Source organism: Andrena cerasifolii, chromosome 7 (genome assembly GCF_050908995.1).
Source record: "Andrena cerasifolii isolate SP2316 chromosome 7, iyAndCera1_principal, whole genome shotgun sequence".
Classification (NCBI taxonomy): Eukaryota; Metazoa; Arthropoda; class Insecta; order Hymenoptera; family Andrenidae; genus Andrena; species Andrena cerasifolii.
In genome coordinates this window covers 2832159-2853696 of record NC_135124.1, presented here as the reverse complement: position 1 = coordinate 2853696, position 21538 = coordinate 2832159, and the positions used below count along the sequence as shown (strand labels likewise).

Here is a 21538-nt window from a genome sequence, read left to right as displayed (position 1 = left end):
AAATATGTATAAATTGCATTAATCTTTTTCTCTCTTTCTTGTGCGTGCGTTCGTGAATGTGTGTATGTGTGCATGTGCATATGCTACGTACGATATTAGAATTAAATATATGTAGAATAAATCTGACAGCCTTTCTAGTATGTATATGTATATTATGTATTTTAGATCGTAAGGGAGTTATTGTAAATTATTAATACTAAGCTAATTATCATTTTTTCGGCTTCGCAGCGCCAAGTATTTTGAATAAAATATTTATTCGTATTAAATAAATTTTATTTTATTTTATTTAAAAATTTTATTATTAAATTTTATTTAATAAATAGCCATTGTTATAATTGTCGCAATTTTTGTATATCCTTAATTTTGTAAATCTATTAATTTACGACAATGTTTTTAAATGGGATTCTTTTTGATGGGTTAATTAAAATGTCCGCCATATGAGTAATGGAATGTAGGAACACAGCATTTTAGCTGTGTATATGTAGTTGTGTCAACTTAAGTGCAGTTGGAAAGCACCTTTATGTACTTGCAGCTCATTTTGATTTCACATCTTTTTTTTATTTTGTATTTATTATTATCTTCTATTTTTTGTGATTTATTTGATTTCATGTATTTGGCGTAATTTTTTTTACTTTTTTAAAGTTTTTTTTATGGGGATCTCACTTCTTTTTACAAAGATAATTTGCATAGTAGGGAATGAATTCAGATGATTTTTAATATTATATTTATTATTATTTTCTATTTTTTGTGTTTTGTTTGATAATACTCTTTTCAGTCCTCGACTTTTTCATGTACTTGTCGTATTTTTTTACTTTTTTGAAGTTTTTTATGGGATTTCATTTTCATTTGTGGAGACTGAAAAATAAAGGATTTTAATTAGAAAATTCTTAAAAATACAGAGTGTACATTTAAAACCTTAATTATATCATGCTTCATTTTTATTAAATCAAAACTTGTATTAACAATAAAGTTGAAAGTTATTTAATAAACAAAATTAATTATACTTATTCATAGCGATTATTAATAATTAGCAAACTTGCCTGGCAGATTCAGATAATTTATACTCACCTAGTAATTATTACTATTAAACACAGAAAGGCAAACTATGTTCCACGAGCCACGAGGGAAGCAGTTGAGACAATGATGGACAATGCTCAACAATGCTATGGGGATACGTTGCGCGGAGGAGGTCCGTTCCCTCGTGGAACAGAGATAGAAAAAATGTTGATTTTTTCTCTATTCTTGGTTAGACAATAATCGAGTTATCGAGAATCGATTTCTAAAATAATCGGTAAAATAATCGTTTCTTCAGAAAAAGAATCGATCGATTCTAGAAGAATCAAGTAGAATCGCCCTTCCCTAGTGTATCATACTTTATGTATACCCCCTCGACAATTGTACAACTCATTCTTTGCATTCTTTCCATATCTTACCTCCCTTTAGCTTTTGCTACTCTACTGTGATGCATTTTTACATGCTTCCTTGCAATGTATTCAAATTTAATTTCCTCGAAATTTAGTATTTGTAATTTGTTAACTTATTAAAATATGGGAAGTTCCGTACTTTTAAATATTTAAAAACATAGAACGGCTTTATGAAACAAATTCAGTGATGTGTCTGTACTATTGAACCAACTTAATTTTTTGCAAATCCTGATGAGACTGCAAATATGTAGATCAGTTGATAATAGTTGGAACATTTTTTTATTGTTGGATAAATTAGTGCTGCGTACACGTATTGATCGTCTTGTTACTTTGTTGGTAATTCATTTTTTTCTCTGAAACAATTACAAAGGTAATTTTGTGGTGATTTCACACAGCTTGTAGTGTTTATTGATGACTGGATATTTTGTTCATCCTCTCGGGGTTATTTTTTTTATAAATATATTGCATTGTCATCCAAACTTTGCACACCTGCAAAGCATCAAGACAATTGGATTGGTGGAATTGGTTTAAATTTGAATTTTCAGATATAAAGCAAGCATACAAGAAGGAAACAGAGGATCGAAGCTGAATAAAATCATTTAATTAATATAATCATAATAATAATAATACTATGTTTCAATAAATTTTTTCTCTGACGTAGATCACATTGTATCATCTTCTGCTTCGATTATCTGTAAATATATAAAATCCACATTTTAGTTATTTTAGTTACAACTTAACGTAGAACTTATATATAGAAATAGAGTGGCATTTTGCTATTATAAGTGTAGAGACTACAAAATGTGTCCAAAGGAGGTGAGAGCGTGTGGAAGAAAGTCTTGTTGCAGGAAATTTAAATGCTAATGGTGATAATTCAGCAAAAATGAACGAAGAGATCCAATATTTTCAACACACACTTTATTGGTTTTGGAATAAAATTAGTTTAATCTGTTTATTGGTGAATTGAAATATTGTTAATTAATGGGAACCAACAATATTATTAATGAATTAATGAATAGCGTGACAACTACTGTGGATTTTATTAAACTATTACAAATGCCTTTCACAAAAAATTGAAAAGCATCAAGGGAGATGTGTTTTCAGCACACTTTCTTCACTAATGTGACTTGCTCTACATTGCAAGCAGTCAACCAGAATGTATTTTCTTAATTCTTAATGCTATGCCTTTTGACAAATTTTGTCGATTTATCTTATTTGAAAAATTTCCAGAAACTTCTCCGGACAACCTCCAAGCCTGTGCGTCTCCTTCATTTCTATCCAAGCCTGTGCGTCCCTGTAATTTTTATCCTAGTCCTGTGCGTCCCCTTCATTTCTATAAGCTTTACATAAAAACTCTAAATTACTGGTATAAAAATATCTGGCAATTTAAATGCAATGCAATTTGTTATAATATATTATTTTGTACATGCGTGGTACAAATTTCCTGAAACTGATGCGAAAGAAGATGCTTCTCTGTCGAAAAAAAATTAAAAAATTTTGACGACTTACCTAGTTAATTGAGACAATAATTCAGTCTCTTATGTAGTGTAAAAACTCGTGACATTTCAAGTTTGGACAACTTACCTTATTTGACACTTGAGAGGTTATGATGGATTGGCACTTGGTAGGTGAATTCAAGTATACATAGGTATATGTACAATGACTGACGACGATCCCTGCCGAATGGTCCCAAGAGTCGACGAATCGACGAACAAGACATGTGTTAGTTTTCTTTTGGCTGAAGATGTGCGTGTAACGCGTATACGTATTATGTCGACAAAATTGGTTGGAGAATCAGAAGAAGAATCAGAAGAAAAATCCTAATCCTACCATTTCCGACTGATTCATGAGACGATATTACGATATCTCTGTCAGGCGTGGACCGATTTTATTGAATCTGGTGTTATTCGAAAGCTTATATGCGGTTTGCACAAGAAAAATGCCTTTAAATTTAGAAAATATTGCAGGCGTGATGAGATATTAATGAAATAAGTTTCAGGTTAGGTTGGAATAGCCATGCGACGAGTAAATGATGGCGGTAGCGACAGTCGACATATACAGGGTGTCTTTCATGTACTTGGCGTCAAGACGCTACCGCGTCTCTAGATCATAAATTAGCGGAATATTATAGAACAGATATAATACAAAAAACATTGGTCAAGTAGCGAAAGAATTTAATGAAGAAAACAACTTTTTCTTTAGGTATATTTAATTATTTACTATAGCAATAGTACATATAAATTATTCAAATATTTACATATTAAAAGCTATTCATTAATACAATACTTGCATTGCCAAATCATGGGCTAAATAATCCCATAATTGGGCATTTGATGTAGCATCTACTTATTGTTGTCTTTCTGTAAATAGAAAAACGTTATCTCCCAATTTTCTTCTTCTTTATCATCGTGAACTATATATGGTAATAATGGCTAATTGTAAGAATCAGGAAAATCTGGTCCTTCTCTTTGTAATCTGTTAGTTTATGATCCCTGACCATTCGACCAACCATTTCTGAGATGGATCTTTAGTTTGTAAGTTGACCGCACTGCGGCGCTTTTCATGCCTTTTTTCTTTGTACGTTATTGCATCATGTACTTAACATGTAACCTTTTCACTCTGTTCAATTAATATACGCTGTTATGCAAATAAGCGTAAGGTGTTCATTTAATTATCAGTTCTAATATAATCAATAAATCTATTCTTTATGGTTTAAAAATTCCATTTGACCTTCAGGTTTCGTTTACATCTCCACTCCATAGACACATATAGACGAAGCAGAAGCTGGGACTTTCGGCGAGGGGAACGGTAGGCTTGGAGGGGAAAAGGCAGAAGTCAGATACAGGCACGTCGGGTTAGCTTCGGAAGCATTCGGCATGCATATCCATTGCGTTACCCGATTTGCCTGTATCGCTCCCCTTACCGCGAATCTTACACCCCCTCAGCTTACGCTCCGTCTATATATGTCTATGCTCCACTCACAACGAAATTACTGCCATAATATTACGTATCCCTCAATATCATGAAATCCTGTGCATTCAATTTTCACCTGGGATGAAAAGAGCCTTCAAAGTTAGGGATGAGAAACCTATTTGATCGAATATCTTGAAAGCTATTAGAAGTAGATAAACTATTTGAGTAGCAAAGGTGCATCTTTCTATAAGGAATCCAGTTGCGTAATCAGATTCGAGACAAATCGATTTCTTTAACTAATACGTGATAAAATAACACTATTTTGTTAATTTTTCTAGTCAAATGTTAATCCGTTTTTCTGTACGGTTATGTCTAAAAACTATATACCTAAATACAAAATACGGATAACTTGGAATTTTTATTTTTGCATTGTAGAAAGGTATATTTGAAATTTACTCGTATCTTACGAAATATTGAGTCGTGTGCGTATAATCAAACAGGCAGTGAACTTTTAGGATATTTTGGGTATGTAATTGTGTTAAGGCAGTCAGGGCTAATCGGAGCTTTTCGGAGCACGAGCAATCATGGTGTTCTCCAGAGCCGCACAGAAGGGGAGCTCGAAGTCAATGATATCGCGGGTGTAGGTACAACGGATAGGGAAAACTGCAGTAGTGTACGGTGCAGGCTCGTACGTATAGGCTGAAATAACTAGCCCTCTTGGAAGCCCCAGTGGCAACGAGCACTGGGGTCCCCAAGAATTCCAGTCACTCAAATCTCTCGGTTAATCAGGTACACACAAGAAATTCCAAACATTCAAAATACTTATAATTAGAATCTACAATTCTCTCGGTAGAAAATGAACTGCAGTTAGCCTTTATCGTTTTATTGCTTGGAACCCTGTAGTAATAAGCCGCGTACAGCCCTAGGTGCCGCTGCATCAATCGGTGCCGGCGCTCGATCCTTAAGTTAACCCCACCTCTCGGGTAACGGGAAAAGAGGGGACCAGGGCCGTCTTAACAAATTTGAGCACCCTGTCACGTACCAACTCTATACACTGTACAGGGTACAGTTGCTTCCCAATCGGTGCAAGGCGGTATATCGTGTGGACTTAACAGTTTTCGTGTCTTTCCTCTCATAAAAGATTGAAAAAAAGCATTTCAACATACTTGATTCTTAAGCGCTCTTAGATCACCAGCGCCCCTGGGCTATAATCCATTTAGCAGGCCCTGGGAATGACGCAATTAGGGAGGATAGTGGAGTCGTAACAATGCGCCACTGCAGGGGAAAGAGCAAGATAGAGATACTGACCGCAAGGAAAAATTTCTACGCGTAGTAGAAGAGGAGCACCTACAGCAATAGCGGTATATTGTGTTGGTGACGCGGTGACGTCACATGGCGTGCACAAATCGTATTAGTGTATGTGTTTCCCTTCTCCTACGCATAGAGATTTTCCTGGCAACCCTGCCTTAAACACACTGGAGCTGGCAGACGGGGCGCAAGTGGGCACTGATCCGTCTTACGGAGCACAAGCGGCCTTAGAGCGAGGCGAAAATTCAACATCTTTTACGCTGGACAATTGCTTGTTTCCGAACCGTTCGTTGGGAACCATTTGTCTGCCAGATGACCAAAAGGCAATCGACATCGTGCCGTTTTTGGGGTGAATTTCGACTGTCTTCGTTCTGAGATAATCCATTTGAATTGCTTTGTTAGAGGGTGGTAACCTCGGATCGGCACAACCGTGAGAAAAAAAATTTGTAGAAAACTTGCGCATCTAATGAAGCAGGCACTGTTTTCAGAACAATACAATAGTTTTGACCGCTTTCTTACTAGCAACCTTTAACCCGTAAACAACAAACAGGCAAGTAGGTACTTACAAATCTAATTATTTTGAAAAAAGTGTCATTGGCCAAGTGTGGGTCAGGAAAATTCTTCTGCCGGTATAAATGACACAATTCAGAAGGGTACGAAACCTGTCGTCATTGTTTTTAGACCTCATTGAAGTAATATGGCCCACTCCCGAAAATTTTTCAGGATTTTTCATCCGCAGCAGAAATTTTTCTCTCTCCCCGCGCCGATCTATCGATCCAATGTGCAGCAAACATATATTTTCCCTCTCTCCGCGCAGAGGAATAGTAATTTAATCCCTTCCCGCACCGATCTACGGAACCAATATGTAGCAAACAGCACCCCCCCCCCCAACGCAGAGAAATAATAAATTTAATCCCCTCCCACACCGATCTAGCGACCCAATATGTGGCAAACAGACATTCTAAAGCTAACAATTTTTCAAAATGTTTTTCAATCTTAAAGCCGCAGCGTATCGCACGATCAGGTGTAATTTGAATCCCCTGTGAGGAAGCAGCTGTGCGGGATGATATCATTTTGGCGGTGTGAAGAACGCGCGAACGAAATATGATACTTGTTGAAGTCAAACGCATCATAGTCGAGAATCATAGAAAGAATTATGTGGTATTTATAGAAATTGGCGAGAAGGGAAGGAGGAAGATGGACAAATAAACAAAAAAATAATGGATTTATAATTATGAAAACCGCATCTCATGGGCAGCGGCGGTGGTGCGAGTGATGATCGAAAATACGAAGGAATCATGGAAAGAATTATGTGGCGTCAGCAGAAATTCCACCGATCAAATGTTTCAAGATACGAATTACACGCGAGGGCCTGCAGATGCTGCACGGCCATTAACAAATGTTTGACATTTGGTTGTACCACGTCGTGGTGCAAAGTGTAAATAAAGTGCCAAATACAGCAGAGATATTGTTGGGATACAGCAGATTTACCTAAAGAACGGTAAGGAAATCAGCATATACACATACAGTAATAGGGATCGGATTTTTAATAAAATAATGTTTTTCAACTTCGTATCGAAAAAAGAAAGATGCGAGTGTATCATAGCCACCAATTTCGGCCCGTCCTGGAAAACCCCGCACCGTGGGACGGGATTCTCCCAGATGAATACCCCGCAACATCACTGACGTGTCTCCGGAGCAGGCGGGCTGAGAATTTTTCGGGGTTGGGCCTAGTCTGAAGGTCATCCCCTCTCTCGGTTAGGTCTGAAAAATTTCGGCGGCGGATCGGGTCTGAAGAGTTGCCGGCAGCGGCTGGGTCAGGACTGATCCCCTCCTCAGCTACTAGTACCCCCACTCCGCGGCTCGTGTGCGCACAGCCAATCCCCCGCGCCCTGAGTCCCTTCCACCCCACTCCTCCGGACTCCCCTCAGCGCTCACGAGTTAGAATACCCCTGGTTATACTACTACTACTGTAGAAGCACATCACTGGAAATAGGTAGAATATCTCGGCAGAAGGCTGTTGAGGAGATAAGAGTTAATTTGTCGGTCATCGGCTTGGACCTCTCACTGGAGAAAACGGAGATTGTTGTATTCAATAATAGGAACCTTAGTACTGGGTCGATCGCATTCAACATAGGAGACCAGACTAGATACAACTCCGACGCTATTAAATTCTTGGGGGTTCACTTCGATGCTAAGCTCGTACTAAAACGTACAAAGTTTGGAATTATAATACTCAATATTTTTCTTTTAAAAAATTCCTCAAAATGTGCCTTATTTTCGGAGCGTCAAACTCGGGAGAGCCCTGCGTTAGCCTGTGCATTAAGGCTCCCCAAACCAACGCGAATATGCGGTCCGCGCCGCGGATCAGATAAGGCAGCAGTTTTTTTATACGTGGTGGCTTATAGGCAGTGTTATTTGATCCGCGGCGGATCCGCTCCGCGCGGCAAAATTCGCGTTGGTTTGGGGGAGCCTTTACACGCCTAAACGCTCCGCTCCCACTACTGCAGCCGCTCCCCACTCTGTTGGCGGACTCGCTTGTCCTTGAACGAGCTCGAAGCTCGAATCTGCGCCTGCGCCCGGAAACGGGGGTCCTGGGCATGCCTGGCTTAGTCACTGTAGCATACGAGCAGGCTTTAATTTTAAGATCGTTAATTCTGCGTATCGTATTTTATGATGGTGACTTCACTAAGGGCATGATTTTTCATCGTCACTGGAAACTGTCTATTGTTTATATTATGTATCCCTGTGTTTGGTGTCTTTTTCCAAAAAGGATATGAAGGAGTACAGCAATTGACAGATAGTAGTAAATGGTACTGGAAATGTGTGGAAACGACTAATGACGAGCACACGAGTGAAATCATAATTCCATGTTAACTTTTGTATGTTTACTCAATATTTTCGATGGCATGTTTACTGTGTTTCCGACAATGTTCGATTAAATACCAAAGGTTTCGATTGATTTCCCAAAAGAATACTACGACTCTCATAAGAAACAATAATTTTAATTACAACATAAAGAAAGGCAGGTACCGTGTTTGATTATTCTGCATTTTCTCTTCCTCTTTACTCTTCACGGTCTCTTCCCTCTAATGGCAACTACTTTCCTCGGATCCACCCGACAACTGCACTCGAAAACGTTGAAAGATTTCTCAGGCTGTAGATACGTTTTATTGTATGACGTATTAGCTTCAAGTTTGACAAGTAAACTATGTAACGAAGTTAAGAGCACCAGTACGGGAGGAGACAAGATATCGATCTATCACCTGTGACAACCCGTCATTTGTACACCATATATTTCGGTTGCAAGATTCCCACGTTCATATTACTCCATCAAAAATTCAAGCACACTCCTCCCGTTGACGGAACACCTTCTTCTCTCTCAGCCGTATAAAACTAGGTGTATACTTGCGACAGGACAGTTTTGCTAAAACCTTTCACGTTGGTCTCGGCGCAGGCCGCAGAAGTTGCCAGCAAAAGATCCCGAAATATGATTAGTAAGATGAAACCATGCTACGTATTCTACAATCACATTTGTTTCACGGCTAGAATCTCATCTTAAAATTACTGTAGGTGGGAAGGAATTTATTTCTGAAATAATATTGATGCGCTGATATACCAATGATGAAGCATAATTGTCACGTTATTTCTTAGTCGTTATTTAATCAGATTCTCACGCATCTTCATTTACTATAGTAACGGTGCAATAATTTATCTTAATGTTCAAATGTAATCGAAAGCCTGATCGAATTCAGGGCATTCGGTGCTTCAGAGAAGAGGAAGGCGAGGTGGCGGCGTGTTCGACGTCACTCACTACAAACCACTGAAAAAGTACCTAGTAGTTCTTGGACAATATCCGTCTCAAACAGACTTCAAGAACAAACTCATCGTAATTGTGATGGTGGGCAGTATAGTAACCCTGGTGATACCGACGGTAAGTGGAACATTTCTATTTCCTTACTGTATGTTACCGATAGAATATCCAAAAACGTGCAAGTACCGTAAAATGAGGGAGCATTGGCATCTTCTTGGAACATTTTGCTATATAATATAAAAATTAACATTTTTACATTTGCTTTCAGTATCCTATCATAGCATTGCATCTTTTGTAAATGCACTACAAGTGTCAAAATGCTTAAAATTTTTGTCTCTTTCCTACTTTAATACATGTTAAATATCTGCCTGTACCCCGTAACCGGGTAACATTGGCACATCATATATAAATAGCACTAAAAAGTTAAAGTTTTACCACATCTGAACTTACACTAACACTTAAATTTGTTTCTTATTATGTTCAATGTACTCTCTTTTTTATTTTTAATTTTTTTAAATAGCATTTTTAAATTTGGTTTAGGTATCCTATTATAACATTGCATCGTTTGTGATTGTACTACAAGTGTGAAAATGCATAATTTTTTTTCCTTTTCCTTTTCAACAGGTGTTAAGTAGATGCAAATGTTACCCCGTACTGCCAATGTTCCCCCAGTTTACGATAAATAGTAATCACGATAATGTTGTCGCACGATCGTGGTCTGTGATTCGATAGGTATTGCAATTCTATGTGTCAATATCCGACAAGAACTTGGACGGAGCCATCGCGACCCTACCACATTTTGTTGCGCTCTGTATCGCTCTCATGAAATTATTAAGCCTGCATTTTAACCGAGAAAATGTACGTACAACTTCCTTACTGTAGGGTAGGGTGGGGCTAAAAGTCCCAAATTCAAAATCTCTATTCCTAAACAGTGTATTGAGTTTGGCAGTATACAATACTATGTAAAATGCGAGAAGAAACGGAGGTGACACAGAGTCGCCATTTTATGTATCGAAAACTAAACGAAATACGTCGTGTTTACAGTTTAAAAGCGTGTCAGCCAAGTATATATAGTTCTAACGTATATATCGCAGAAACTATAGAGGTACCATTGGAGCAAAAAGTCCCTCAGACTGAAAGTGTATATTTCATTAATTGTTTTCATAATAAGATGGTCAAAGTATAAAAGTAATATTGTTTTTGTTTTAGTTGAATGATTTTTTTTTAGTTTTTAGTTCAAAGTGAGTCTCTGACTTAAATTTTTATTTTTGTTAAAGAAGTCATGCTTTCCTTTCAATATTGTATACCAAAAAGAATTGGTTTAATAAATATTTGTTGATTTGAATGAGATTTTTTATTTATTTAGTTTAATATTACACGAAAAGACATTAGGGACTTCCTACCCTATGCAATGGACTTTTTGCCCCGTGCGCGGGGCAAGAAAAGAACTTCGTGAATGTAAAGCATAATAGTTATAGTTTATACAAAATTACACCAGATGTCTCTAAATTGTTAGTACTACATTTTACACAGGTTTATACGAAACACAGGACTTTTAGCCCCACCCCACCCTACTAGCAGACGATCGTTAAACACGCGGTACCATACAAGTTTCAAATATTGTAGTTTAGAAAAGTATTTCTCAGCGTGGAAAGGGATTGGGAAAATCCAGTGTTCACCAAGGACATGAATATATTAGAGGAAGTTACCAGGAAAGGGGGCAAACTCGCGTACATGTACAGAAGTAGGTACTCTATTCTGGTGGTTTTCGCACTGGCTGTTTGTGAGAAAAATTTCGGGTCAGTTACTACGTGTTACTTTTCAGCTTTCATGTTATCATTTTTTGGATCATTCGTGACACTCCCACTGTGCAATCCAATGCTGGATATATTTATGCCGCTGAACGAAACACGGGGACGGAAAGAATTATTTAGTCTTTACTACTTTGTGAACAACGATGACCATTTTTACACGATATACGTGCATTCAGTCTGGTGTGGCCTTGTCACTCTGGTAACTATAGTGACCGTGGATTCCGTAAACATGATCATCACTCATCATGCATCTGCACTGTTCGCCATATGCGGGTAAATATGTATAACATTGGAATTTCAAATACCACACTGTGTCACTGTATCATGCATTTTGTACCTACATATAGATGAACACAGAAGACTACGGATTGTCAATTTATCAACCTTTTCAATTATCGGTAATTCGGTAAAATATCCGAGCAAAACCGGTTTACCGGTAATTCACCGATATTTATTTAAAGTTTTAAAGCATTGAAAATATAAGAGTACAAAGAAAAATAATAACAAAGAAATTTTTTTTTTTAATCTGATCGAGCATTATAAAAATATATGCAAATAAAACTATACTGAGCATAAAATATAAAATAATATAACACAAAATACATAATATTAGCAAACTTATTAAATATGGATCTTCACCACGAAAACAATGAAAGGAATGTTAACTTACTTACATAATTAAATGCTTTTTATTTATCGACTCTTTTTAACATATAATCACGCAAAAAACATATTTTGTTTAAACTTTGGTCTCCTAATTTTTTAACAAAATAACCCAGCCGCGGAAAAAGCTCTCAGATACTACACTTGTTGGTCGGGTAGTCACTTGTTAATCATATGCCATTTGTATATATATTTTCCCTTTCTTTTTCTTCTTGCAAATACGTCAATTCTATTTTGATGACTTGATTGAGATTTTTAATTTTTTTTTTAATCAGAGTTGGTTCTTCATGGGGTACTTCGGTTTTCGTATTTATTAGTAATCCAAGTTTTTCTTTCATTGATAATGTAGTAGCTACCGAAGGAATTATTAAACCCATATACATAGATACACGCTATATTCGTACATGTAATTTATCGAATTACCGATAAAAATTTGAGGGTATTTCTCGCGATTTACCGGTTAACCAATAAACCAGTTTACCGGTGTTACAATCCCTAGGGAAGACCGAGGTGCTTGAAATTTTCCCAAGTGTTCGTGCAACGCATTTACAATTTAGTAATCGACGTTTCATTCATCGCACATCGTTAACTTCATTGCAATTGTTCCATCAACAAGAATTCGATCGACCGTCATATTCATTACTTTCGCAAGAAATACAGAAAACGTTTGTTCATTCGAGTAATTGTGATAAACGCAGATGTATGATTGAAAAAGCAACAGAATGTAACAGTGTTGCTACAATGGGACGTGCCTCGATGGACGATGGACTCCAAAAAATTAGGGAATGCGTGGTCGCCCACAATAAAGCCATCCAGTTTGTACTGATTGAATAATACTAAACTGATCCGACCGAAAGGCAGCGACCAATGCCACAGAATTCAATTAATCCGTTCGTGCGTTTCTGTTTCGAGATTCTTCGATTTCCTGGATGGAACGAACCGAATGACCTTCCTGCTTCAAGTCGGATTCAACATGATCGGGACTACCGTCACAGCTTTTCAAGTAAGAGACGATCCACTGGGGTGATGCCGGCGCGGGGAACTGATGAACTCACTGACATTCTTTCTCGCAGGTGGTTATGCACCTGGATGACACGAAAGAAGCCGTCAGATACGCAATTTTCTTCGGCGGACAGAAATTTCATCTGTACTTTCTCAGTTTGCCCGGGCAAATACTCTCGGAATATAGCACAGGGGTACTCGACCATATGTACGTTTTCAATTACCTAACACAGGAGAGGGGTGCAGTATTTACTAACTACGGCAATAATTATAATCGAAGCAAGTGTAATTCGTGGAGGATCTTGTAATAGCTACGGCTCCAAATGGTACCGCATGTCGGCGAAAATGCAAAGAGTGATGAACATAATGCAACTGAGGGCTAGCAAACGCTGCCAGCTGACTGCAGGAGGATTGTACAAGCTGAACATAGAGAATTTTGGAGCGGTATAAAACAATATAGAAATGATACGGCTGTTTACATTTGTACAAGCCTGTGCGTCGCGCCGTGATGTAAGTGGCAACTAATGGTAAATATACTTCAATTTTAAGGCTTTTAGAACATGCATGTCGTATCTTACGATGTTACTCTCCATGAAGGAGTGAGTCTTCGTTATTACTATATACACTGATTTCGGCGAAGGAACGTGTATGTACTATGCCTACTAACTGCAAGTACTTCACATGGTATGTTCAAATCGGAAAATATTAATATTATAGTAGACATGTATATACGTATTTGCTATGTATACGAATAAAGTTTTACTAGTTATATGACGTTTGTGTGGCATACATATTTTAAGAATTTCATAATTATACAATTTTGTGCGATTTGAATAGAACTGATTGACTTTCTAAGTCCCAGTGTAGACAAGCGGTTTGCGGAAGTATGCCGCCGCGTTTTAACAGAACATAGATTTATATGAAGCAGTTCACAGAGGAAGCTAGCGACTACTACATATAGGTCGCATGTTTCCAGTGTTACCCGGAAATACTAACGCAGTGGCAAGTGGATAATGGAGGGGGAACACGCACGCATGCGCATGATGACGCGATGACGTCAAATCAGTTAACACCAAGGTGGAAAACGATGGGAAACGAACCGACGCCAACGTCAAGCCAAGCAAACTTAGTCAAGCCTAGTGATCCTCCAGGGAGTGATCGGTATAACCGCAGCCATTTGTGGCAAAACCGGAAATAACATAACCTAAACATTTACTAAATTGCGTGCTTTCCGAGCTGCTTGTTTATCCATCTCTTTCTACCCGTATTTCTGTATCTTTCTTTTTTACAGTTTCTTTCTCTGTCTACTTCCGCTTTTGCCACAAATGGCGGCAACCAATCAGCGACGATACAGGTTGTTCAGATCCATGGACCTAAAGGACGGTGCATAAAGTAGACTTATGGACGCGGGGAGTGAAGATCTCCGCGGGAGGGACGATATACTCTCAGCCATCTTGTGTTGGTCAAAATAGTGCTGTCATCTGTGTCCTATTGTTTTCAACTTTTCGTGGAAGTCCTAGTTTACTATCATTTCACGATGCGAACTGGCATTTTTACGATTGTATTTATAAATAATTACACAAGAACCGACGCCGCAAGTTCTTACTGTGTACGTCTATACCAAACGACGCCAATCCACGTCAATTTACGCCAAACGTCAAGTTACGCTAGTACTAATAAGTAATCTCGCCTACAGAGTGCACCACAAGTTGACCGACTCAAGATGGCTGAAAGAGGCGATTCCTGTTCCGTCTTTTCCTTCAACTCCCCGCAACTATGCACCGTCCTTTACGTCCATGTTCTGATCACTCCCTAGAGCAGCGATGCCCCAATGGGCGGTCCGAGGACGCGAGCATCCATCGCGTTTTCTACGAGCCGCGCGGAAGGGAGTGCTCGAAGCCAATGAAACGGCGCGCATGCAACAGATAGGGAAAGCTCTACAGAGCGATTCTCTCGTTGCACCTGATCAGAGAGGCCGCCTGGTCAACCATGACAAGGTCAACCCCCCGTGGTGCCTCTCCTAATTTATGGATTTCGACCCTCGAAGATGTTGGAGTACCTATTAAGAAGTGCGAAATGCCCCGTTTCCGTATTTCTCATCAGATCTCTGCGAAAACGGTGCCAATCGATTCCTTACGTTTCGCCGATGAAATTGACACCAAGAACGACGCAATTCGGAGCATAACGAAGGAAATTACATGAAAAATTGATTTGCATAATTTCAAGCTAACTTCGTTGAAAATAGTCCGATTTACATGACATTTGGTATGGTTATCATCGGAAAAACACAAGGAATCCATCGGTTCCAAGAATTATTTTATTTCTGAAACAGATATGAATCCTTGGCTCCCCGCAGTCCAGGATGAAAATGTGAAATATTCATTTCAGCGTATCAAGAAATTTTTTATTCTTTATCGTATCGATATGGAAGTGACACCAATGGCTTATTGGCGTTCTCGCGATTAAAATCATACCAAATGTCATGTAAATCGGACTATTTTCAACAAAGTTAGCTTGAAATTATGCAAATCAATTTTTCATGTAATTTCCTTCATTATGCTCCGAATTGCGTCGTTCTTGGTGTCAGTTTCATCGGCGAAACGTAAGAAATCGATTGGCACCGTTTTCGCAGAGATCTGATGAGAAATACGGAAACGGGACATTTCGCACTTCTTAATAGGTACTCCAACATCTTCGAGTGTCGAAATCCATAAATTATGAGAGGCACCACGGGGGGTTGACCTCGTCACGGTTGACCAGGCGGCATTTCCTTGATCAAGCGCACTGAGAGAATCACCCTGTATAGTGAATCCATCCTAAGAAAAACCTAACGTGTATTGCCTACGTGCCCGACGCAGGCGATTGCTCGTAGCACTTCACCTGCCGGTTTCCCTGCCCGTCCAAGGGCGGGACGTGACCTATGTCAATGTAAACATTGCAGGAGTGCAGTGTATCTACCCGGTATTTCTTTGGTTCCGAAGAGATATAACATCAGTTAAGGATTTAGAATGCCATTTATTACATCTTTTCTAGGATTTATATTCAAAGGAAACTGGTCAGCCGTAATGGTTATACGTAACCAAAAACAATTTGCGTTGTCTGGTTATTAGTGACAAAAAAGTATTTTCGTTGCCAATAATGGTTATTTGCAATTAAAAACGATATCCATCATCGATAATGGTTATTCAGAACCAAAATCATTTAATGAAAGATGTCAACTTTTATGCCATAACTTTTATAATTTAAGTTATAACAGTTATGGTCTCTGAAATAAACACAAGTTCATTCAAAACAACTGCAAAACAATTTTTATAAAATAGTAGTGTGCCCTTAGGCTCTAAAGGTGTCCTGGTCCTGGCTCGACACGCCCAGGTTCGACGAGTCGGCTTGGCGAGCGCGAGCCGGCGAGCCACATGCCGTGGAACTTCATCTTAAGGGTACGTGCCTACACGCACACTACTAGAGTTTTCCCTATCCGTTGCATGCCCGCCGCTTCGTTGGCTTCGAGCACTTGCCAGGGAGCGGTGGTTATGTGTGCGTGACTGATGCAGACGCAGTTCATGCACACATAACCACCGCTCCTGTAGGTGTTTTCCCCTCCATCAGTGTAGCTTAAGCCCGCCGATCTCTGATGCTTGCGCCCTCGGACCGCCCATCGGGGCATCGCTGCGGCGGTGGCGTCGGTTCCTTTCCCATCGTTTTACGCACACATATACCGCCACTGGTGTAGGTGTTCCCTCTCCATTATCCACTTGCCACTGCGGGAGTATTTTGCAATAACACTGTATGCTTCTTACATGCTGCTTGACCGCGATGAAAGCTGCCGCTTGGTGGCGAGGCAGATGTACAATACTTTATATCGAGTAATTCGATTATTGACGCAAGAACACGTTCGAAATAGATATTCAAATTTTTATTAACGAAATGAAGATTTTTTGGTCTGTTGTTTAGGTGTTAGCATTAACATAGCTGACTAGATTGTATGAGCAAATAATGTGAAATGAAAGTGTAGGATGCAAAACGTAACAGTGAATTGTCGTTCATATGAACACGGCGCAAATCGCCGCAGCAGAAAACTGCCGCAAACGGCTCGTCTGCAATTTGTTCTATGACCGTGAAAAAAAATTGGAAATTGCATACGAATGGTTTTCTCACGGTATAATAGACAGGTATATCGACTCAACACCTTTACCCCAACGATTTTGTGTGCCAAATTCTGTGTGGTTCCTTTGGCCGTCGCCAGAGGCGCCGTGATAAGAAATCCATGTACGCATGCATTTATGTGATTGTAGTAGAAGAGGGTTTAGTTGTATTCATGGACATAGGAATATGCAGGGTCAGCATTTTATCTTGCAACCCGCGCTCGCGCGAACAGGTAAAGTGGCGGCAGCGCATCATGGGCGCATTCCACTACTACCATGCACCGACGTTCGGAGAGCTGCCAGGGTCTGCTGATATAATTTAATGGCAGAAATCGATCAGATTCTGTGCAAAGCGATTTGGAGGCAGATAGGCAGCAGGAATTGAGCAGATTCTGCTGACATAGCCTATCATTTCATCTATCTATATCTATACTATTATATAAAATTTAAGTTGCATACTTTGAAATGCGGTTTTTCAGTAAATAGGAACTGTACCCACAAGTGTATTACATCACTTTGTTCGTCTTGACGAAAGGAAGGTTCTAACGTTTTTATTTTTTTTTAAATAATAGTAGTTCACGACGCGACCGCCAGGCGGCGACCGGGCGAGCACTTCTCCCTTGCGAAATAGTACCACGGCGGGAATAAGTGGCCGAGGGCTCGATCATTCAGGGTTTTCGAGTACCGCTCGCAATGACTGCAACTTTTTCCCACCCGTGACGCCACCAGTACACGTGCCACTTGTCATCGGTGTGTTTTTACATTAATATGTAACTACCAACTTCATACATTCCACAAATGAAAAATTCGCGCCCAAACCATTCACACATGCGTACTCATGCATAACTTGGTAAAAATATATATTTGGTATACCCGTCTCTATGGCAGTGATGCCAGAATGAGGACGGGTTTCCTCGAGAATTTCCCCCACCACGCACGCACACTACGCCGGAGCTGCGTGTCCGTCAGCTCGGCGTTTCGAACAACGTCGGAAAGACGAGAGAGAAAACGAATCTGTCTTCATGTTTTTGGTGAATTCGGGTCTGTCGGGTTAGAAGTGTAGTCTGTAATTAGTAGCCCCCTATATCTCCCCTTTTCTATACGCTAGCATTTGCTTGTTGCTTTGTATATAATATTTTTCCTACACATTTTATTTTTTTCGTGGTTACGATGGAAACGTTTGAGAAAACAGGTGAAAAGTGTAAGATTTGCATAATAGATGGCGTGTGTAATGCGGAAATCAGTTACGAGGTGCGCCCATCTAGAGGCTTCGACATAAGCGGGGCGAGAGAGAGCGTCTCGACTCGCAGCGTTGATTCGTGTTTTCGGCATTCGTCTTTCGAGCGTTGAGCGAGAAACCACGTGCGAGAATTATTACCAATTGTGAGATATAGTGAGAATGGTGTTATTTCGTCTAAAGCGAATGGTTATCGAGATTCCGTTAATCTTCCGTATAATCTTTTTCTGTCTTTTGCGAATCGAGGCATCATAAATTACGACGTACGGGTCAATTTATGTACTCGGAGCACGTGCTCAAACGTATTCCAATCGCCGATTATTTGAAGGCGTACGGGTTATCCGCAATTTGTGTTCAATATTCTGCTGCGTGTCTCGCGACGACACAATCTTTAATTAAAATCTTGAAGTGCTCAACCTAAACATCCTGACAAAATACTTTAATACCTTACAAAAGGCTACTGCTGTTTAGCGGTCGTTGTGGGAAACGAATGAGAAGTTCCGATCGTGGATTCGTGAAGTTCCTAATGATAAAAGCCTTTTCTACTGTTCTGCATGCGAGAAAACTTTTTCTTGCGGCTCGTCAAGCGTTAAAAGGCATGCGGAATCAGCGAGACATAAATATTTATTATCTAAAAAAATTCCGCGAATAACTGCATAGTTATATGCTAAGATCTCGAGAAAGATTTTTATGCCTCAATGGCTTGAGGATTTCAAGCCCTGGTTGCATAAGGTCGCCGATGATCCTTTTTCGTGTTTCTTTTCGGTTTGTAAAAAATCATTTGCTTGCGGGCTGTCACGCGGATTCCAAGTGCCACATCTAAAACTGCGAAAAAAATGGAATGGATGTGAGGAAATCGAACGATTTCAGATCGCAATGCGAGGAATCGCCTTTGTCATTTGATGAACGAAGAAAAATCGCGGAATTTCATTATGGTGCATTAGTTGCTGAGAAAAATATTTCGCATCAATCCGCAAAGGCGATTCTTAAATTCTTCCAAGACGTTGGGAAAGATCCTGATGTTTTGGAACATATGACGTGTGGTCGAACAAAGTGTTCTAATATTATATCGAACGTTCTGTGTCCTCGGGAAACAGAGCGTCTTACTCATGTTTTACAGAATTGTAAGTTTTCAGTATTTGAGACATCCGACTCTACCAATGAGAAATGGATGTCCTTTATTGTTCGGTATGTCGCATCCGAGACTTTGGATGTCCGAACGGAATTAGTAGAATTAATTAATCTTGACGCGCGAGAATGTACTGCCGATAAAATATTTACCTCATTTAGGAATTCCATGTGGAAAAAGCAAATTCCGTTCGAAAACATTCTTGCTTTGTCGTGTGATAACGCTTCTGTCATGACAGGGCGTCACTCGTCATTCAAGACCAAACTTGCAGAAATTCGGGGTGAAAAATTTTTCACCATGCCATGTCCTTGTCACTCCTCTGCATTGGTAGTGCATTCAGCATGCGCTACCATTCCCGAGGTCTGCGAGGAATTATTACGGAAAGTCGCAACATTCATTTATAGCAGTCCCAAACGCTCAGCCATTTTTCGCGATTTTCAACAATGTTTTCAATCTACTGACCGCAAAATTTTAAAATTGTGTAGTACGCGATGGTTATCGCGTTACTCATGCGTAGTTACACTTTTAGAAAATCGGAACAGTGTGTTGCACTTTCTGCAAGAATTGGTCGTAAGTGAGAAGACAAAGTCTGGGGAATATCTGCTTATCATCATGTAAAATCCAGAAGCGATCTTAGTCTTAAGCAACGACTAATGATAGTACCACCCTAAGATGACTGAATGAATAGTTATCATTAATTCTTTTATATTTGGAAGAACTGTCTTTAAAAGTTTAATTAATTATTTTGAGCCTCCCTGGCATTCAATTGACTAACAACCTCCTAAGTAAAATATTAAAAATGTTATAATACCCGTCTAAATACATGGTTTTCCAACTTTTCTTTCTTCCATAAAATGTGGTAAGAATCAGATCTTTCAAGTCGGTCTTATATACGTGTTCTATATATTATTTGCGCTTAAGACTTTCGGACTGTTTTTAAATCTATACTGCTATATAAAATTGCCTACTATGTCCGTATTAAACAATGGTTTTGCGGTCAGATCCTGACATCAGGATCTGCCTGATTTCTGCCGCCAATCTGCAGTCGGTTTTTGTCAGCAAGATCTGATCAAATTCTGATATCAATCTGCGGTCAGATCCTGACATCAGGTTCTGACCACAAAACTATAGTTAAATGCGGACATAGTAGGTCCCGAATCTGACGTCAGGATCTCCTCGAATTTGCTGCCAATCTGCTGTTTGTTTATTGGGGGCATCTTCTTTTTCCAAAAATTGTCTTTTCAAAATTATAACATATGTTATATTTTTATTCTTTTCTCCAATTGTTTGTTCCAAAAATGAAAATAAAGATTTTCGTGATGGTGATGTTAATGGTGATGTTTCTGTACTTTGTAGTTGTGTTGCTGTTGTTTCTCTTAAAATATATTCATTTCTTGTTCCAACAAAAGCGAGGCTTGCTTAGAGTTTTTTAGATTTCTGAAAGCTTCTTTTTTAAACCTTGGGTCAAGAATTGTTGCAATTCTTGTTACAGATCTTAACTCGTAAAAGAAGAGCCTTTGTATTCCAGATTCTGTTACTTTTGCACAACTATTTTTTCTTCATTGGTATTCAAATCTTTAGTTATATTGTTTAGGTAGTTATATATTCTGTAACTCAGGGGTATAATCACAGAAATCGTTACATAGTTTGAACCAGAAATTTTCTTTCTTGCTTCTTGAAAAGCAGACCAAATGTTTTTTAAGTCGCCTAAAACAATTATTTCATCCACTGTTAGCGATGCAGGAGCATTACGTAATTTAATTAGTGCTTGATTCAGAGCATCAACTATTTCTGAAATCCTTTTAACCATGTAATATGAACTATTCCATCTTGTTGGTACTTCTTGAATTAGTTTATATTCCTAAGTTTTAATAAAAAGAGATAAGAGGACATCAGATCTGACATCAGGCACTGACCTCAGGCTCTGCACCTCAGAACGCAGTCAAATGCGGACACAGACGACTACGGTTCTGATGTCAGATTCTGCTCCCCAGATTTGGCTATCAGGGTAATATTTTCTGAGCTATCTTTCTCTACAAAATATTAATAATATGTATAAAAATAAAATATAACTTGTTAATATGCACTTTCT

General features: G+C 39.0%; 1 protein-coding gene and 1 long non-coding RNA gene across 5 annotated transcripts; one reads left to right on the top strand and one right to left on the bottom strand.

Annotated features, from left to right (window-relative positions):
• Positions 1-128: 128 nt before the first annotated feature.
• LOC143371708 (uncharacterized) lies at positions 129-21464 on the bottom strand. Its single transcript, XR_013086109.1, has 2 exons — positions 21385-21464; positions 129-201 (listed from the first exon to the last, which is right to left on the bottom strand). It is a non-coding gene; the product is annotated as an uncharacterized LOC143371708 (long non-coding RNA).
• LOC143371661 (uncharacterized) lies at positions 8791-14033 on the top strand. Of its 4 annotated transcripts, XR_013086085.1 has the most exons (9): positions 8791-9579; positions 10192-10317; positions 11086-11203; positions 11285-11546; positions 12635-12751; positions 12849-12939; positions 13010-13146; positions 13250-13465; positions 13915-14033. XR_013086085.1 is itself a non-coding variant. In XM_076817109.1 (8 exons), the coding sequence occupies exons 1-8, from the start codon at positions 9544-9546 to the stop codon at positions 13386-13388; spliced, it is 1026 nt and encodes a 341-aa protein (XP_076673224.1). In that variant the 5' UTR covers positions 8791-9543; the 3' UTR covers positions 13389-13695. The 4 variants fall into 4 exon arrangements, 3 of the variants coding, with proteins under 3 accessions (XP_076673224.1, XP_076673226.1, XP_076673225.1); XM_076817109.1 differs by lacking the exon at positions 13915-14033 and having other exon boundaries at positions 13250-13695; XM_076817111.1 differs by lacking the exon at positions 13915-14033 and having other exon boundaries at positions 10084-10317; positions 13250-13695.
• Positions 21465-21538: the final 74 nt, after the last annotated feature.

Excerpts from the sequence above, each read along its gene's own strand:
- LOC143371661 (XM_076817109.1), top strand. The coding sequence starts at position 9,544 with ATGGTGGGCAGTATAGTAACCCTGGTGATACCGACG. Across the intron at positions 10,318-11,085 it reads TGCATTTTAACCGAGAAAAT|TTTAGAAAAGTATTTCTCAG; the intron begins GTACGTACAACT and ends CAAATATTGTAG. Across the intron at positions 11,204-11,284 it reads ACTCGCGTACATGTACAGAA|CTTTCATGTTATCATTTTTT; the intron begins GTAGGTACTCTA and ends GTTACTTTTCAG.